This window comes from Acipenser ruthenus, chromosome 18 (assembly GCF_902713425.1).
Source record: "Acipenser ruthenus chromosome 18, fAciRut3.2 maternal haplotype, whole genome shotgun sequence".
NCBI classification, from domain to species: Eukaryota; Metazoa; Chordata; class Actinopteri; order Acipenseriformes; family Acipenseridae; genus Acipenser; species Acipenser ruthenus.
The window spans coordinates 31,153,623-31,172,382 of NC_081206.1; the positions used below are offsets into that span (position 1 = coordinate 31,153,623).

The 18,760-nt window shown below is 47.1% G+C and overlaps 2 protein-coding genes across 5 annotated transcripts in view; both read right to left on the reverse strand.

Moving 5' to 3' along the window:
* Positions 1 to 1,103: 1,103 nt before the first annotated feature.
* Positions 1,104 to 6,994, reverse strand: LOC117421997 (cyclin-dependent kinase inhibitor 3-like). 2 transcript variants are annotated; one of them, XM_058990609.1, is made up of 8 exons: positions 6,754 to 6,994; positions 4,039 to 4,125; positions 3,870 to 3,925; positions 3,580 to 3,624; positions 3,193 to 3,415; positions 2,828 to 2,859; positions 2,087 to 2,190; positions 1,104 to 1,616 (listed from the first exon to the last, which is right to left on the reverse strand). In XM_058990609.1, exons 1-8 carry the CDS (start codon positions 6,963 to 6,965, stop codon positions 1,527 to 1,529), a joined length of 849 nt encoding a protein of 282 aa, XP_058846592.1. In that variant the 5' UTR covers positions 6,966 to 6,994; the 3' UTR covers positions 1,104 to 1,526. The 2 variants fall into 2 exon arrangements, with proteins under 2 accessions (XP_058846592.1, XP_058846593.1); XM_058990610.1 differs by having other exon boundaries at positions 1,106 to 1,616; positions 4,905 to 6,889.
* A 1,738-nt stretch (positions 6,995 to 8,732) lies between these two features.
* The window catches only part of LOC117421958 (son of sevenless homolog 2-like), a 31,899-nt gene continuing 21,871 nt past the window's right edge, over positions 8,733 to 18,760 (reverse strand). For all 3 annotated transcript variants that reach the window (XM_058990547.1, XM_058990546.1, XM_058990545.1), the window contains exons 10-24: positions 18,146 to 18,273; positions 16,745 to 17,406; positions 16,218 to 16,299; positions 15,765 to 15,887; positions 14,770 to 14,882; positions 14,346 to 14,568; positions 13,798 to 13,917; positions 13,269 to 13,431; positions 12,271 to 12,388; positions 11,810 to 11,982; positions 11,393 to 11,509; positions 10,668 to 10,935; positions 10,319 to 10,360; positions 9,654 to 9,760; positions 8,733 to 9,460 (exon numbers count right to left, since the gene is read on the reverse strand). In XM_058990547.1, coding sequence (XP_058846530.1) covers positions 8,951 to 9,460; positions 9,654 to 9,760; positions 10,319 to 10,360; positions 10,668 to 10,935; positions 11,393 to 11,509; positions 11,810 to 11,982; positions 12,271 to 12,388; positions 13,269 to 13,431; positions 13,798 to 13,917; positions 14,346 to 14,568; positions 14,770 to 14,882; positions 15,765 to 15,887; positions 16,218 to 16,299; positions 16,745 to 17,406; positions 18,146 to 18,273 — 2,949 coding nt within the window. In that variant the 3' untranslated portion in view covers positions 8,733 to 8,950. The remainder of the gene's footprint in view (positions 9,461 to 9,653; positions 9,761 to 10,318; positions 10,361 to 10,667; positions 10,936 to 11,392; positions 11,510 to 11,809; positions 11,983 to 12,270; positions 12,389 to 13,268; positions 13,432 to 13,797; positions 13,918 to 14,345; positions 14,569 to 14,769; positions 14,883 to 15,764; positions 15,888 to 16,217; positions 16,300 to 16,744; positions 17,407 to 18,145; positions 18,274 to 18,760) is intronic.

The following is an 18,760-nucleotide window of genomic DNA, read 5'->3' on the forward strand; positions in this document are numbered from 1 at the left end:
TGAAAAGACCATAGACCCTGATTAGCACTAATACTGGACAACCCAATGTTACTTCAGGCAAGGTAATCCGAGATTCGTGCTAATCGGGGTCTGTGAAACCAGTCGCAAATGTTCTTTAGAATTAAACTGGCTTATGTATATTTTATTATAGTATTATGTGGTAAAGCTGTTAGTCCAGCAGGTTGATAAGAAGTGGGAGTGTGGACTTTGGGATTGAAAAGTAAAAATATTTTATCTGCACTCAGCAATTGTCACAAATAATATTTGTTTTACTTATTTGTGGCGACGTTCCCTTTTAAATATGTAGTAATAATATTGTAAGTTTTAAATGAACCGGCCCACAGTTCTGATTTCCTGGTTTAACTGACATCGAACGAGCAATATGCTGAAACTAAACTAGGTGCAGAATACAGATCAGACTGCACAGGCACTGGGCTGCCACTTCTACCAGCTGGGAGCATAACCTGCTGTGTCACAAAACTCATCCGGTTAAAACAGACGTGTTTCCAATGTCAAAGCTGGATAGCAGAAAGAGCATGGATGTGCGCAGCAGGGTTTAAAAGAAGAACAGGCTTGTGTGTGTTCAGAGTGATATTTATACATCCCCACCCTCCAGGTCTGTCATGCTTTTGGGTGATATGTGGTTTGATATACTATAACATTACTAGAATTGCTTCCATGTGCTTTTTATTTGGTTATGTACTTTGCATACTGGTTTCCTTTGGGATTAATTACCAAGCACACTACGCTGGATAAATAAATACAGTTTCCTGGTTTACCTTTGCATTTAGTGTGGTCTCTGCATAGCTGTAAAAAAACACCACCATGTTTAACCTGGCTGTGTCTTAACTGTTTTTCATAATTCAACCATTCTCAGTAGCTCACAAGATAGTGTGACCCTGCCCCTGTGCATTTTATATTAATCTATACTAGCAGCAAGATAGTGTGCCCCTGCCCCTGTGCAGATAGTGTGACCCTGTGCAGATAGTGTGACCCTGTAAGATAGTGTGCCCCTGCCCCTGTGCAGAGAGTCTACTCTGAGAAACCAATATTACATTTAAAAAAAAAAAAAAATACACCAACGGCAATACGGTATTTCAACCAGAGAATTATATTTAAAAATATATATATATATATATATATATATATACAACCAGTAGCATTAATATTCTTCCAACAAAAACAGTAATCTGAAAAGACTGTAATTCTATATTATCAATAGATCTGAGAGATAGAGCCGCACCATTCCCTGGAAAAGTAATAAAAGTGTAAAACAAAGAAGGTGCTCCGAATTATTAGAAGCATTCATCCAAGCGCACCCCATCATGCAGCCACACCAACACTGTCACCAAGTGACAAGAATAACAAAGAAATCCAGAAATCAAGAGACACTGTTAGTCCAGGGCAAAGACAAATTAGCTCCCACATTCGAGGGAATCGTATTCCCTGGACTCGCTCTCACTCACACAGAGACCAATGTGTGGCTCAGGGGCCCACCAAAGTTCTTTTTTTGATGTTTTAAATCTTTATCTTGAAACAGATCTTGTTGTTGAATCCTCTTCTGCTGCCTGGTGTTCTGTGAACTTCTCCCGGAACTCGTGCAAGAAGTTGTATTGCTAAAAAAAAAGGTCATTATTTAATTTCTATTGCAATTTCTTCACAATAAAATAGATCTAAAAATGTCTCTTTGCGGGCACAACACTTCAGACAAGTCAATAGACACGTCTGCAGTGTCACTCTGCAAAGTGTGCAGCGTTTGTGAAAATAAGAGGTGTATGCACTGTATTGTAGGAGCTCTAAATGAACGTCCTGACTAATTTATTTGAGACTTTTTAACAGACGTTAATACAGTGCACTGTGGCTGTTATATATAGAAGGGGCCTTAATACCCAACCTTGACTTTGAGAACGCCTGCCACACACTAACTCGTACACTCACACCAATTAACTCATGTAGACACACACACACACACACACTAACTAACTCATAGACACACACACACACTAACTCACTGACACTCCCATTCACACACACAGAGACTCGCTGGATTCACTCTCACACACACACTCGCTGTATGGAGACTCACCTTGACTGTCTGAATGGCTCCGGGTCCCCTCTGCTCTCGGAGGAGCTCGATGGCCTTCTCCGGGGTGAGGGAGTGGGACAGCCTCAGCAGGAGGCAGGCAGCGACTGAACCAAACACAAAACACTCCGCTTCAGTACCCAACAAACACAGTCCCGGTACTGGATTCTACAGGCAGCTCAGAGACCACCATCGTGCCACTGACGCACGCACGCACGCACACACATACACACCCCCGCACGCACACAGCCCTGCACGCACGCACACACCCCCCGCACACACGCAGCCCCCCACGCACGTAAAGTAAAGCATTTTGTATAAACTGAGAAAGACACTTTGTAGAAACACTTGTAGAAATTAGATGAATGCATTGCCTACTACATGTGTTACTAGATGTTCGGCATGCAAATAAAATGTGAATTTGTTTAATTCTTGTTAAGAGAATCTGTATTTTAGTGGCGTTGCGGTTCCTTCAGATTTCAGACTACACCACTGGCTACAGACAGAACCCAACGAGCAAGCCACTCCCATCACCACTGCTAGCCCTGTTTCAATGTGAAATCATCTGGACAGTGAATTCACTATTAATATTATTTATTGATTTGTTTTGTATTTACTATAATACACACTGAAGGGTTGTCACTGTGCACACTTTACAAAATCGCACCCTTCAATTTGGCTCTGCTATGTACAGTCATTGGTGCATTGACACGTGTATCTCCGGCTTCAGAAATAAACACTTACTTAAGCCAGAGCGGCCAAGACCTCCATAACAGCTGAAAGAAAGAGGGAAGCGTTAGAAAGAAGCTCAAGATGATTGAAAATGATCTTCTGCACTTACTCTACAGATTGTGAATCCTCGGTACACTATTAGCACAGGGACTTCAGACACAGAGGCAGTGAATCTACAGCTTAGGATCTGAGAAACTCACAGAGATGAGAATGGTGAAGGCATGCGCCAAACCGGGGGGGCTGGGGGTATAAATAAAATCTTGACAATACCTCAGAATCCTCAAACAGGTGAGGGTCAGGGTCAAGGTCGAGTCTGTGGGTCAGTGTCAGTATCAGTGTTGATCCTGTGTCAGTGTTGATCCTGTGTCGGTACTCACTGGATGACGGTCCTGCGGTTGCTCTCCAGGCTCTCCTGCAGCTCCCCCAGGATCTGGCAGCACTGTCCCAGCTCCGGAGCGCTCCCGTCGGGGAAGGGGAGGTGGTGCACGCCCAGCCCCAGATGCCTGTAGGAGTCCAGGAGCTGTGGGACGCGGTACTTAATGAGCTCCCCGCGCGTGCAGAACACAAACACCTCCTGCACCCCCTGTGCCTTCAGCTCTCCTACGAATCAAACAAACTGGCACGTCAGCAGGGCGCCCCAGTAAAGGCACGGGACGGGGGGTGGATCAGATCTGTGGAGCGCTCAGGACTGCAAAACGATGGATTCTCAATGAAAGCGAATGGCAGAGATAATCCGCCTGTCATACAATCTGAAACAATCTTACCTATATCTTTCTGTAGATTCCGTCTCACGTCTTTAAATTTACACCCTGTTAAAAAAAAAAAAAACAGGAGACCGGGTCAGTTGGCATCCCATCCCAGGGATTTAAATGAAACTGACAGATTCACACCCACATTATTAAACATGCCTGCCTGCTGCCCGCACTCTGAGCTGACACACACACACCCCTAATGCTGTCAGACCGACACTTGATCAGTTCACTTTAGATTTCTCCCTTCTCTAAAACAATCCCTAAACAAGACAGGAGCTGTAATCAGTGCTCACTCGTCCTACCTGGCAGGGCACATATGCCCAGGACCTGGGAGCTGCCCACGACCGACAGGGATAACCTGCAAAACACAAAACACAAGGGGGTTAGACGGGAGAGGGGTGTGAAGGTAACCGGAACAGAGCGGGGTTAGACGGGAGAGGGGTTAGACAGGAGAGGGGTGTGAGGTTTTACCAGGAGATCTGTAGCTGACTCTGCTCCTCTTCCTCCTCGTCTGAGGAGTCGAATTCGCTCGTTCTCATCCTGACGGGAAGGACTGGGCTGGAGAGAGAGAATGAAAACGAGTCGAGCACAGTTGTTTTTTTTTTGTATTGCTGTACACAGCTGTGCGCTACAGAGTGCTGGGGGTTACTCGTGAGACACTTCGCCCGATCCTACCCGAGTCCCCTCGTTTACCTCTACAAGTAGCTGAATGCATTGGTAGCGAGCTAAAGTCTTACGTCATGAAGGCTGTCATGTGACCATGGCCCTGCCCAGCCCTTCTCTGAATCCACACATAATCATCTTCTTCTTTCTTCTAATAGCGACGCGATTTTTCAGTCGCGTCGGGCAGCGTGTTATGCGCTGCGATCGATTTCAGTCGGCTCGCATAGTTCTGTGTTGCGCATTCTATAGTAATGTTCAGTGTTTTGATAGAGACAGTATGCACGTCTGCAGGAGCTGCCGTGAAGTCAATAACATTTGCGCATTTATTTTCTTGGATTTACAGTAGATATTGTTGCGGATATCTTTATCTAAAGATGTCACACAAAAAAAGGAACATGCTTTTAATTTTGGTGATCCATAAACCTTTTCGCTGCAATTTAATAAAACTACACCCCATAGTAAAGCTGGGATCACAAATCAATATCAGAATAAACAATATGTAAATTATTAATAAAAATCAACGACGTGTTGCAACAAATGTACTAACAAGCCGTGTTTGAAACAATCCAATAATATAAAAAAGCCTCGTATAACTGGACAGCATAACCACACTGTAATTTATATACAAACAGCTTGTGTTTCTGTAGAGAATATTTTACATTTACTGAACTTACCAAATACACTGCCGCTGCTGCCGAGTTGATGCGTCACCGGAGAGATTTAAAAAACTCACATTCGAACGTGCCAGCCAATCAGCTCTGCCTACTACTCGCAGACAGACACGCCCCCTCCCCATAGCAGTCAAATGCAGTCCGACTGGGAGCGTGCAACGTGACTTATTATCCAGCGCTATAAGTTTGCTGTCTGCATTTATGTTTGTACGAGATCGGCGAGAGCTTAAACAAAATAGCCATTATGTTTTTGTTTGTTTGTTTTATGTTATGGAGTAGTACTCCGATCATTCTTAATGCTCCAGGGCTCCAACACAGTATTTCTGACTCCAATTCTACAGCAGGAAGCACCACTCTGCCGATGCAAACCCGTCTTACAGTTTGAAATATGTTTTTAAACAGGGTTGGGCTCTCTGGAGGAATGCGAAGACAACACTGCCCCCTGCAGCGCGGTATAACTGTTAGAAACAGCCCGCCAAGCCAGGCATGGGTACTACAGCAGGGAGTCCAATGAAACTGCAGCCCGGTCTGCTCCATGGTGGCTCAGCCGGTTCTATGGGTTTAAAACCTGACGGCGACTCTGTGTCGGAGCCAAAATGGGGTCAGCTTCATGACCTCCTCGCACCTGTAATAAACTGTGCGCCCAGCTTCCCTTCTCAAACGTGCTGTCACCCAGCCCGAGCACCAGGAGGGGCTGACTGCTCCCAGCAGCCTCCTGGCTTGAAACCCAGATCTTTATTATAGTTTGATGTATTTTATATTAAATATGATAAAGCACTGAATTACAGCTTCGTGCATTTTCATTTTTATTTAATTGTATTGATTTGTCTCCACCGTGGAATTTGTGATGACTTCAGAGCGGGTTTATTTTTCCTTTTAGTTTTGGTGATCATTATTGTATCGCGTCTCCTTGGGTGCTTGCACTGGCCCGAGGACTGCCGTGCACGGAAGTGCCAGGTTCTGTGTACCAGCGGAAGTCAAAGCGTCGTCTCCCTGGTTCTGTCTTGCAGTGAACACCCAGGCAGCAGCAGCAGCAGCCCGATGGTCCTCACAGTCTGCCGGGACGGCACAGAGGCTTCAGCTCGTCCCTGGCTCCTGACTCCCAGGAACCCCTAGGGGTTGATTTTATAAAGCTGTGCCTTGCTGGGATAAGCAACAGCTGGATGAGCCACACAGAATGGTGAAACACCCCTGGACTGCATCAACCACCTTATCGGTGGTCATCCCTAAAAACATGGGATTAGTGGAATCCACGTGGATTCCTGGTAGCCACTGTAAAAAAAAAAAAAGACACCCTGTGTGGCTAATTAAAAACTTCTCCCATCTTGAATTTCAATTCCAAACAGATTCACCTTTATTCAAATAAAACCAGTGACACATTTATAACAATCATAAAAACAAAACCATGAATACAATACCCCCCCTCAAATCTTCTGCGTAACAGTCATTGCACAGGGAATTCAAGCTCTTATAACTGAGGCACGGAGTGCAAACATGTCAAAGTTAAGACTGGGGTGGTTTATTTCATTAATCTCAATGAGAACATGATTACAAAGCACAGTTAAAAGGCCACAGACCATTAAATAAAAAAGTGATTTCCACCACTGTACAAAATCAACGAGGGAGAGGAGGCAGAAAGAGAGAGACAGGTACAGCAAGGGAGAGAGAGACAGACAGGGAGAGGAGGCAGAAAGAGAGAGCCAGGTAGAGCGAGACAGGGAGAGAGATAAGACAAGGCTTACTTTAAGAAAACGTAGAAGACTGAGGACGTGTCCTCGATTTCAAACCCTACCTATTTTTTGTTGTTGTTTTGAATTAAAACTGATGGGGGGGGGGTCTCCGAGTGGCTCACCTGTTAGAAGAGCAGCTGCGTGGTGCACGGTGCACAGAGCGAGTCACACAGCGCAGGGAGGGCCACACAGCGCAGGGAGGGTCACACAGCGCAGGGAGGGTCACACAGCGCAGGGAGGGCCACACAGCGCAGGGAGGGTCACGTCCTGGCTGTGTGAAGTAGGCCGGTCTTTGCTGGGGACTCTGAAGGGAGCATTGCGCACACACACACATACAGTATATATATATATATATATATATATATATATATATATATATATATATATATATATATATATTTGTATGTGTGTGTGTATATATTATATACACACACACACCCACACTAAATCACCATTTGTGGTGTAAAGTTTTGTTCTAAATGTTAATTAGGTTAGGCAACCCATTTTAGATTCATTGTGTACACCTCGATTGAGATATAAATAAACAGGCACAATGAGAAGCATGTGTTGCTTATCAAATTCTATTCCCCAAAAATGGCTTACATTAGGATAACCCAGCTTCTGAACTGCAGTAATAATAACAATAATTATAACAATGACATTAGTAGTACTAGTGCATTTTTTGGATAGTCTTCGTTTCAGAATTTCAGAAGGTTAAGCCTACATTATTAATGTATCTGTAACAAAAATAAAACACACTCAGTCTGTAGTGTTTTGTCTGCAGCAGCACACACTGGGAGGGGTTTAAGACATCCCGTTACAGAGCTTCCACAACATCAGCAGGCAAGTTCCACAGATCCGGGCTGCTCAGAAATATCCTGCACTTCCCAGAGTCCAGACAGCAGGAGCATCTCTTCCCAGAGTCCGGACAGCAGGAGCATCTCTTCCCAGAGTCAGGACAGCAGGAGCATCTCTTCCCAGAGTCCGGACAGCAGGAGCATCTCTTCCCAGAGTCCGGACAGCAGAAGCATCTCTTCCCAGAGTCTCTCCTCCTCCTCCTCGTCTGATTTCACCTCTGAAGATTTCTGGTCCTGCAAAGACGCAATCTTCCTGCAATGGCTCAGTGCAACATACTAACATAGCAAAAGGTTGATTGCATGGCAAGCTATCTATCTATCTATAAAAAAATGTTGCTATGAGAACACAAAATGTTTTTCAATAATTTCTTTTGCATTGTTCAAAAATATATTAAAGGAGATTTTTTCAGGTAGTTTTGTAATGTGAAAATAAAAGAATGTGATGACTGCCGTGAATCTAAAGGAGGAGGATTCTTCATTCAGGTATCTCTCGATACGTCAGACCCAGACCAAGTCACTCTTTAAAACACGCTGTTGCAAACGTGTCCAGCAGCAGTGTGCGTGTGACTGACTGACTGAATGTACTGCTGCTTGTTCTGGTGAATTTCAAGGCTGGCTGCTGTGGAGTGCAAGGCTCACCCCAGCTAAGATCTCCTCCTTCAATCCCTCAGGTCGAGCTTTGATTGTGAGGTTGAGCTGAAAAATATTCTGTTGCATATTCCAGTCAGCAGGTATACTGATAATTAACCATGGTTTTTATAGGGCGCTTTCCTCGGCCATCGTCCAATGCACACTATCTAGTATTGCACCCCCTAAGGTGCTGAATGCCACAGGGAGGCATACAGTTTCAATCGTCTCTGGGGGTACACGAATCCATGGCAACAGCATCTTACTCACACATTACTATTCATTGCAGAGTAATAGGTAGCTTGTACTGGCACTGCTGTGTTGTTGGCACTGCAGGCTTGGAGTCAAGGCAAAGCTCCTGATCCCCTGAGAGGCGGTGTGCCAGGGTGTGTGAGAGAGGGAGAGGAGAGGAGAGGAGAGAGAGAGAAGGGGGTGAGAACAAGAGGGGGGGGGAGAGAAAGAGGGAGGAAAGGAGAAAGGCACAGCAAGGAAGTGGAGCACAGTCTTCCTTAAAAAAAATAAGAAAAGAGAACTTTTTACAATCAGTAGCATTTTTAAACTTTTTTTGAAAAGCTTTAAAAAAAATAAAAAAAAGACAAAAAAAAGAGAAGAATCTGTATCGATACAATAGTCTTTTTTTTTTTTTTTTGAGGAAAAAATATTTAAAATAACACTCCACAAGGCATTGTCACTTCTTTCCAGTGTGATTTCAAACTGCGAGGACGAACAGACTGCAACCCACCACCCCAAAGCAGCCGAACACAGTGCACCCCAATGCAATTCACACTGCAGTGTCTTCTCCCCCCTGCAGGGGGCTGTGTGCCTGGGGGCAGCCTCACTGGCTGGTCTCTGCGCTCTCCAACGGCAGCAGTCTGTGCAGGGGTGAGTGAGCGAGCTCCCTCTTGTAGGTCTTTGGCGGGAGCTTGGGGAGCTGGGGGCTGGAGTTCTGTCTGGGGGGCACTGGGGGCGCCAGAGGAGGGGGTGGGAGCTGGCACAGGTTGGTCTGGCTGGCGCTGAGCGGGCAGCAGCGACGGGGGACGCGGGGGGAGGGCGTGCCCGGCGAGGTGTTGGGGGAGCCGGGGGTGCTGTGGCTGAACTCCCAGTGGAAGCGCCCCACAGGGGACGGCTGGAGGTTCAGGGGGTAGTTGATGAAGATCTCGGGCGGCCGCGTGGGCACGGGATGAGTGGTGTCCAGCAGGGGGTCCCTGGGAGGAGGGGGAGGTGGGCTGGGCAGGGGGCCCTCGCTGGGCCCATTGTAGACAGACACTCGGGGCTGGGTCCTGGACAGAGTAGGAGGCAGTCTGGGGGGGATGGCTGGAGGGCTGTCCGACCACCAGGGACCCATCTTGAAAAAAATTTAAAAAACACAATAGCAAAGAGTGAGCTCGGTGACTTGCATGTCAAAACACACCATGTTAAAGCATACTGATTCAAAACACATCATGTTAAACCATACTGATCGCTGTATTCGGTCTCAACTGTGCAGAGTGGGTGCAGCCCTCGCTAAGCCCTTGTTAATATCAATGCCCTGCTTGTACCTTGGACTCTGTGAGGGTGTCTCTCCTGCGCGGAGGGAGGGGTGGCGGCGGTCTCAGAAGCTCCTCGCTGAGCCGGTTGAGACTCCCACAGGAACTGGAGTGCCACTCTGAGGAAACAGACCAGACAGAGAGGGGTCAGGGCTCACAAATCTGTAAGCTGCGGTGCCGTGTCACATAATAAACCACTAAAGAAAAAAAAAAAAGGTCAAAACATGTGTCTGATTTTATTACCAACGTTGTGTGTTTTTACGGATTGTCATGCTGCGGTGTTGTTTTGGGATTTGGTGTTATCAGGACGTGTTGCCAGAAGGCCTTGAAACTACGTGTGAAGATAAACTCGCCAGCCACTTCCAAGAATGAAAGCGCGAGTCACGTTGTATTGGATTGTGTTGTGTGCCTCAGAACTGTGTTCACAATCTCCAGGTTTACAAAAATTAGATTTTTATTTGTCACATGAAAACAATGATGATTTCTTTTGCAGTAGCAGATTATATAGAGAAACATACCTCAAAATCCAAAAGCACAGTGATGGCAACGCAACATCCTCTTACAACAAACAGCGTGTGAAAGTTACTTAGAGAAATCAAACAGCTCTAATTCAACAGGGGGACCCCTATCTTAAATGAGGTTAAATGACATATCATTAAATTCAAATAAATACTTACTTGAATGTGGCAGGAGAACTTGAGCAAACATGCTGCTGTTACCTGAAAGAAAGAAAGACATACATTATACTGTATTGTGATGTGAAGTGAATTATACTTTACAGGGATTATAATATAAAGACACAATGGCCTGTTTAATGGGGGGGTGGGGGGAGAGAGAGAGAGAGAGAGAGAGAGAGAGAGAGATTAAGAGCAAGGGAGAAAAGGAGAGATAGAGAGGGTAGAAAAAGACATTGCTGCATCCACAATGCAGACCCCTCTGCTCTCTGCTCAAACTCATCCAAACTGATAGACGGAGAGCGAGTCACGGGGGGGGTCAGAGGGGATAGCGCGCCGGTGCGCTGCTCACCGCAGGAGCTGCTGAGGTCGATGTCCAGGAACACGGAGCTCAGCTCGGAGGAGGAGGAGGCGGACTGCGGGGGGGTGGGGGGGGTGTTGGGGGAGGCGGGCACCGTGGCCGGTATCTCAGGCTCTGTCTCAGCGATGCTGCGGAAGGTGATTTTGTGGGGGGGCTCTCTCTCCAGCGGGACGGGGTGCCCCTTCAGGGTCCCTGAGGTGGAGGTGTGGCGCACGGGCCGGATACCCGGGGACTTCAGGGAATACAGGGTCCTTCTGGGCTGGGGGCAAAAACACACACCAGGGATGGGATTAAGACATTAAGACATATTGCACAGCAGTTTCACCCATTCCAGGTTTTACTACAAGCTTGATTAGCCACAGTGAATAGGTAACAAGCTCAGGTGTCTTAGTAAGTGGATCAAACTGCTATATAAAAGGTTTTATTTCCATCCCTGTATCAAAAACAGAACAGATGCACAGATAGAGCTGCACTCTGCACTACGAACGAAGCGGCTGCAATATACTGTGAAGAGATTTCTACACCAAATTAAACAGATTTTCAGGTTCTCCTCTTCATACCCTTCTTAATCAAGGAACCTCCTAATTAAACGTCAGTTTAAGCACGATTTATGATAATCGCAATTAGCTGTTAGTTGATCACTGAAACTCCCATCATCGTCCAGCCTCTGTCTGCGTCTCTCTGCTTCTGTCCGTGCACAAGGCTTGGAAACTCACAAATCGAGGCGGCTGCTTGCAGTTGCGGGGCTCTATCTCCAGGGACTTGTTGAACAGGTAGTCTGAAAACTCCTTCTCACTCATGGAGCCCATGGGGTTCAGGTTCTCAAAGAACTTCTGAAAACAACAAAATAAAGGGAAATCAGGGTCTCCTGGATACACATTTTTATTTACCTGTGGATAGGTTCTGGTATTGACAGGTCTTTGATTTCGATACAGTAGATTCTGGTATTTCGGACCCACACTGCAGGCAGCATGACTGGTTCTGGTGTTATCGGATACTTGTTTTGAGAAGTTCTGGTATTATTAGATCTACGGTTCTGGTATTATTGTGTTTGATACCCTGATTTTGGACTCCACGCGCAGGCAGTATGGCTGGATCTGGTATTATGGTGTCTCCAGTTCTGGTGCACCTACCCTGATATCGTGCTCCACGCGCAGGCAGTACGGCTGGTTCTGGTATTGCTGGATCTCCCCTGTGATCTCGGCCACTTTCCGGCGCTTGCTGAAGTTGATGAGCTCCTTCCCGTGGCGCTTGAGAAAGTCAGGGTTCCCTTCTTCAGTCTTCAGGATGTTGGTGAGATAAATCCCTGGAGAACACAGACAGACAGGCTGAGTCAGACAGACAGGCAGGCAGACAGGCAGAGTCAGACAGACAGAGTCAGGCAGGCAGGCAGATAGACAAGCAGGCAGATAGACAGGCAGGCAGAGTCAGACAGACAGAGTCAGGCAGGCAGGCAGATAGACAGGCAGGCAGAGTCAGACAGACAGAGTCAGGCAGGCTGTTGCAACAACAAGTGTACAGCGCTCTCTTTAATCCAGCCTGGATTTTATTTATTTATTTTTAACCCAGTTTAAGAAGTCCTGAACCTTCTCACCAAAGAAAGGCACACAAGGAGGGTTGATTGACTTGAGCTTGGCCAGGTACTTCTTGAAATGGTCCTGACTGAGTTCCACCGCTTCCTCCAAGATCTTCCTCTTCCTCTCCGGCACCGCCTGTTAATCAGGGGAATTATTAGAACTTTTTTATATGTAAATCGTGCTACAAAATAACAAAGAATGACGCAAGTGCAGTAAATCCTGTCTCTACAGTCTCCCAGATGAAAGACAGACAAGACACCCAGAGAGAGACAGAGAGAGAGAGACATTCAGAGAGGCATCACAACGCATATTCCAGAAGGAATTGGCTAATTTAAATCCTCTTCTCATTAAACTAATAAATACAGAAACAAAGGACATCACCCTGAAAAAGACTGCGGCACATCAACCAATTAAATCAATCAACAGCCTTTATTTAACGATGTAGTGACCACATTGTCTTTTTCACTGTGGTATAGGAAAGCTCACCGACGCAGATGCACAGTTAACAGAGCAGCACATCAGAAAACCCCCTCTCCAGTATCACAACCATACAACAGTTATTTTAAACTAACATCACACAAATAATGTGGGTGTGTGATCAGGAGAGGGATTTCAACCCAGCTGCTGCCTTTCATTACATGCCTGTGTCCCTGTGTGCTATCTCTCTCTCTGTGTGAGCTCCAGCCCTGCATCACCTTGAAAGTGTCTGTGTTACTGTGTGTGTTTGTCTGTGTCTCGCTGTGATCCTGCCTGTGTGCTCTCTCTCTCTCACCTCGACAGTGTGTCTGTGTTACTGTGTGTGTGTTTGTCTGTATCACGCTGCGATTCTGCCTGTGCGTGCTCTCTCTCACCTCGACAGTGTGTCTGTGTTACTGTGTGTGTTTGTCTGTATCACGCTGCGATTCTGCCTGTGCGTGCTCTCTCTCACCTCGACAGTGTGTCTGTGTTACTGTGTATGTGTTTGTCTGTATCACACTGCGATTCTGCCTGTGCGTATCCTCTCTCTCTCTCTCACCTCGAAGGTGTGGTCCAGTCTGTACACAGGCACAGAGTTGATGGCACTGACGATCTCCAGCACGCCGTTGAAGTTGTTCAGCTCCTGGAATACCTGCAGGATCTCGATGATCCGTGTGAACACAGCTACCCTCTCATCACAGTTCTCAGCCTCCACGGTGCACCTGAGCACAAGCAGCACAGGGAGAGAGCGTCACTGTACAGTGACAACAGCACAGGAGGGAGTGTGTCACTACAGCTGCACAATTAAATCACACTGAGCTCTAAACCATTAAAGACTAATTTGTGCGGACTGCTGCTCTCTGCAAAACTGCCAGCTTTTCCTAGGTTTTGATGCAAGCTTGATTAGACAAAAGTGTATAGGTAACAAGCTCAGGGAGTGGAATTAAACTCGTAGTAAAACCAGGAATGGATTAAACTGCCATGCCACGGGAGTCTTATTCCCATCTCTAGCTATAGTACACCTGAACCTCCATGCAGGCCTGCTCTGGCCCCCCGCCTGTGCCCCCGCTCTCTGCTCACTCACTCACTTCTCAAACCACAGCGTGAGGTTGGTGGTGTGTCGGATCATCTTGAGCAGGTTGGGAGAGTTGAGCTCTTTGTCTTCTTTGGTCCACACGCTCCCCACCAGCTCCGAGGGCTGAACGGCTCTGCAGGAACAGAGGAGGACAGCAGGTACAGATTCACAAACAAACAAACAAACAGGGTCAGAAGGTATAGACTGGAATAAACAAATAAAAAAAATAAAGAAAATAGCCTAATCCAGGAGTGTCTAATGACGGTCGTGGAGGGCCACTCCTGGTTAAACAGGTAAAATTATGTCATGAACTACTTCAGGGTCTAGATAGAGGTTCAATTGGTTCAATTAAACAATTTGGAACAGGGGTTGGAACAAAGACCAGGAGTGGAAGTGCCAGCTTTGGCCAGCCCTGCCCTAGTCTGTATACATTTGTTTGGTCACAGACATGTCAACCCCCATCTATAATGCAGTGATTATCTCAACAGCACGAACAGCTCTCCCGGCACCACGATCGTGATTGTGTACCGCCGGTCCGAGCCCGCGCTGCGCGGCACTCACCTGTAGAGGTCAGACTCGAGCAGGGTGAGCTGGCGCGCGATCTCGATGGGGTGAAGGGTCATGAGGTCGAAGGTGTCGGTCTGGCCGCTGCGGCTGATGTGCCACTCCACCGGTGGGGGCGGGCTCTCGAAGGTGATGTTGTGGCTCACTCCGTTCAGCTGCGTCTGGATCTTCCTCTTGATGATCTTGTTAATGGACTCCACCCACTTCCGCATGGACTTCCCTTTACAAACAGCAGCAAAAGAACACCGATTAAGGCTGACGATCTTAAAACGGATCGTAACACTTCTTTGCAGATGTTGCTATACTATTTTTGCAACTAGTGGCTAGAAAAGTTGCCTGAAAGTTGCCTCGTGTTACATGGGTTTCAGAGACACGTCACACTAAAAGGGGAGCTTTAATTTCTGGCCACTAAGCTACTCACCGCGGAGTTGAATCAGGCTGGAGATGTATTTTTCCAGTCTGTGCAGCAGGTCATGGTCTCTCTCAAAGTCGTAAAAGTGATGCTCCACCCACTGCCGAAATACATTCAGAACCCTGCGAGGAAAACATCAAATAAAACAATAATAAAGTCTGCGTGGCTGCAAAGTCACATGGCGCGAAATCAAACTTGGTGGTAAGAACACCTGGAAAAGTTTATTTTGTTTCCTAGTATGGTATCTAATATTGCACAGAATTTATTTATTTATTTTAATAGCTACCCTACTGGAATCGAAGCTGCTGTGTACCCGAGCTGCACTGAGTCTCAATGCTGTATCTGTGTTGTGAAGCTGCACTGAGTCTCAATGCTATCTGTGTTGTGAAGCTGCACTGTTCCTCAGTGCTGTGTTGTGAAGCTGCACTGTTCCTCAGTGCTGTGTTGTGGTGCTGCACTGTTCCTCAGTGCTGTGTTGTGAAGCTGCACTGTTCCTCAGTGCTGTGTTGTGGTGCTGCTGTGTCGTGAAGCTGCACTGTTCCTCAGTGCTGTGTTGTGAAGCTGCACTGTTCCTCAGTGCTGTGTTGTGAAGCTGCACTGTTCCTCAGTGCTGTGTTGTGAAGCTGCACTGTTCCTCAGTGCTGTGTTGTGGTGCTGCTGTGTCTCAGTGCTGTGTTGTGAAGCTGCACTGTTCCTCAGTGCTGTGTTGTGAAGCTGCACTGTTCCTCAGTGCTGTGTTGTGAAGCTGCACTGTTCCTCAGTGCTGTGTTGTGAAGCTGCACTGTTGCTCAGTGCTGTGTTGTGAAGCTGCACTGTTGCTCAGTGCTGTGTTGTGAAGCTGCACTGTTCCTCAGTGCTGTGTTGTGAAGCTGCACTGTTCCTCAGTGCTGTGTTGTGAAGCTGCACTGTTCCTCAGTGCTGTGTTGTGAAGCTGCACTGTTCCTCAGTGCTGTGTTGTGAAGCTGCACTGTTCCTCAGTGCTGTGTTGTGAAGCGGCTGCGTACCGGAGCTGCACTGGCTGGACGTACTCCTTGCGGAACCTCTGAAGCTCAGCCGCCATCGGCTGCTCCCCGTTCAACAGAGCCTGCTTGTCCGCCTCGGAGGGCTCGGAATCCGGGATCTCAATCCTGACACGAGAGAGAGAGAATTTATTATTTTAACAATGTTTTAAAGAGGTCCAGGATAGATCACAAAGGCAGGGCAGCAGATCATTATGAATCATGTGTTTGAGAAAACGCAAGAACTTGCAAGATACAAAACATACATACATACATACATACATACATACATACATACATACATACATACATACATACATACATGTGATCTGACGCCGGAGGATCTGCATCAGAGGATTGCAGCGCACTCTCAAACCCAGCACCATGTTATTTCTAGCTGCTATGCACCACACTGAGATCTCTGCTGGCATCTCTGTGCGCACGCTTGCCGCTGCTTACCTGTCCATCAACAAGCTCAGCAGCTCGTGTGGTTTGCAGAACGAACGATACGTTGTCAAGAAAGTGCGCACGAAATTGGGGTCTGAAAGAGAAAGGGTCCCTCGGTTAGAGGCAAAAACGCTTTACCGTCTATTTCTAAAAATAAAATACAAAAGTCAGCATTTCACAGGGATCATGGACATGGTCTTTTTCTTTTAAATTGGCAGTTGACACAGAAGTGAAAGTTTATGTTATTACTATATGTTATTGTGTAAAAGTATCACCCCCCTCAGATTAGCATTGTTCATAAGAACAATCTCAACCTGAAATGGGCGTTTCTTGGATTTATTCCAGGTTTTAATATGTGCTTGACTAGCCCCAGTGCATAGGCAACAGGATCAGGTGTGTCTTATTAAACTCAGTTAAACAAGAAATGGACCAAACTGCTATGCAAAGTGAGTCTTTATTTCCATCCCTGGTGACAGACATGACGTTTCATATAATCCTGGCTTCCCTGGATCTGACCCGTGGCCCTGAGCCCCTCTTACCTGCATACATGTGGAAGGTCAGCCTCTCTATCAGCTTGACCACGGTGCCCGCCTTCACGACGGGCGTGCCGGTCTTGCTCTGCACGCGCTCCTCGAACACGATGTTCTCCTCCGAGTCCTGCACTGCGAAGCGGTACAGCTCCGGGGAGGGCAGGCGCAGGGGCTGGGCCTCCTCCTCGCTCAGCAGCACTGCGTCCAGCATACGCTCCAGCGTGCCGCGGTACTGCAGAGACACCAGGGCTGCCATCCACGCCCCCTTCTCCTCCGCGCCCTTGGCCCAGAACACCACGCCGCCCTCCTCCCGGCCCGCGATCTCGAAGCTGTGCCGCAGCTCGGCCGTGTCCTCGCGGTCGGAAATGCGCGCCTTGCGCAGGACGAACTTCTCCTTGAGCCGGTACTCAGCGCCGCTGCCGGAGCCGGGCAGCCGGGAGGACTGGCCGTGGTTGGCCTTGCAGCTGATCATCAGCCCGTCGAACAGGAAGAGGTGGCGCTCGTGCTTGGCCCCCGTGTGGCACAGGGGGCCCTCCAGGATATACTCGCTGCAGCACTGCCCGATGTCCTTGCCCTCCCAGCCGTCGATGCTCTTCTGGATCTCGTTCATCCTCTTGATGGCCAGCTGCTTGCTCCGCACCTGCCGGCCGTACAGGCGGTACATGGGCTCCCTGGTTGGGCGAGGGCAAAATGCGTCAATGCTTTATTTTTGAAGGAGCGCTACCCAAGGTTTTAAAACAGGTACGTTTTTCTTACATTTTGTGAGCCCCGACAACATTATCACGTTTTCTTCTCTTCTAAGATATTTACATTCTTTGCATGCATTTTACACTTTAATTTTGGAATATGCAGTTATTTCAAAAGACAAGGAGTGCTGACCAAGGATTCCTAAAACTATTAGCTTACATCTTATTAGCCCTAGCAACATTATCACTGGCCCCCACTTTCTTCTACTAGGTTCTTTGCTTTTCGGAAAATGCAGTTATTCCACTATAGATGAAAAGCGGATGCATAAAAAACAAAAAAAAATGTTAAGATATTCTCAGCACAAGAAAAGATGGCCTCGATACTGCCAATAAAGCGAAGAACTTCTCTGTAATTGAATGCTTCTGAACCTGCGTGCACTTCAAAAATCGGATTAAAACCCCCAATCTGATTCCAGCTCAGAACTGGTTTACACGCAGAACATAGAAGATTGCGAATTGATTTTATATAAAACGAGGCACATACACCACCCTGCATGCTGCTTGTTCTCTCTCACCCTGGTGTCCCCCTGCATGCTGCTTGTCCTCTCTCACCCTGGTGTCTCCCTGCATGCTGCTTGTCCCTCTCTCACCCTGGTGTCCCCCTGCATGCTGCTTGTCCCTCTCTCACCCTGGTGTCCCCCTGCATGCTGCTCGTGCCTCTCACCCTGGCTTGCGTCGCGGCAGGTTCTTGCTGTAGATCCTCTCCATGCTGCACTGCAGATTGAGGAGGGCGGTGATGGCCTGTTTCAAACACTCCCTGTCTTCTTGGTCCTTGCTTCGCTCTTGCAATTGCTGCAGAGACAATACAGCAAGTTACAGACTGCGTGAACTCAGAGACACGCACGGCACTTTGAGACAATCCATTCAAACTGACTAACATGGGCCTGGGCTGGCAAAATTAATAATAAAAAATTAGATTCTTTACACTAAAAAAAAAAAAAAGTTTACACCTTTTTCTTTAGTAACATAAACACTTAAGTTACAAAGCAAAAAATAAAAAAATAAAATAAAAGGCAATACAATACTTTCTTAAACCAAACTGCACTTTGGTTGCAAAGACCCTGACCAATCTGGCTCCGTCTCTCCTGCTTGAAAGCGTCTTTCTTTTTACAACTTTTAATAACGCAATATCAAATCTGTAAACCGTACTTAAAAAAGACAACACAAAACAACCAACTACATCTTAGTTTGAATGATGTTCTAGACCCCTCTGACCACAAGAGGGCACTTGAATGCAAACTATACCAGGAAGGCAAGTGATATCCTCCGCGCATGGCTG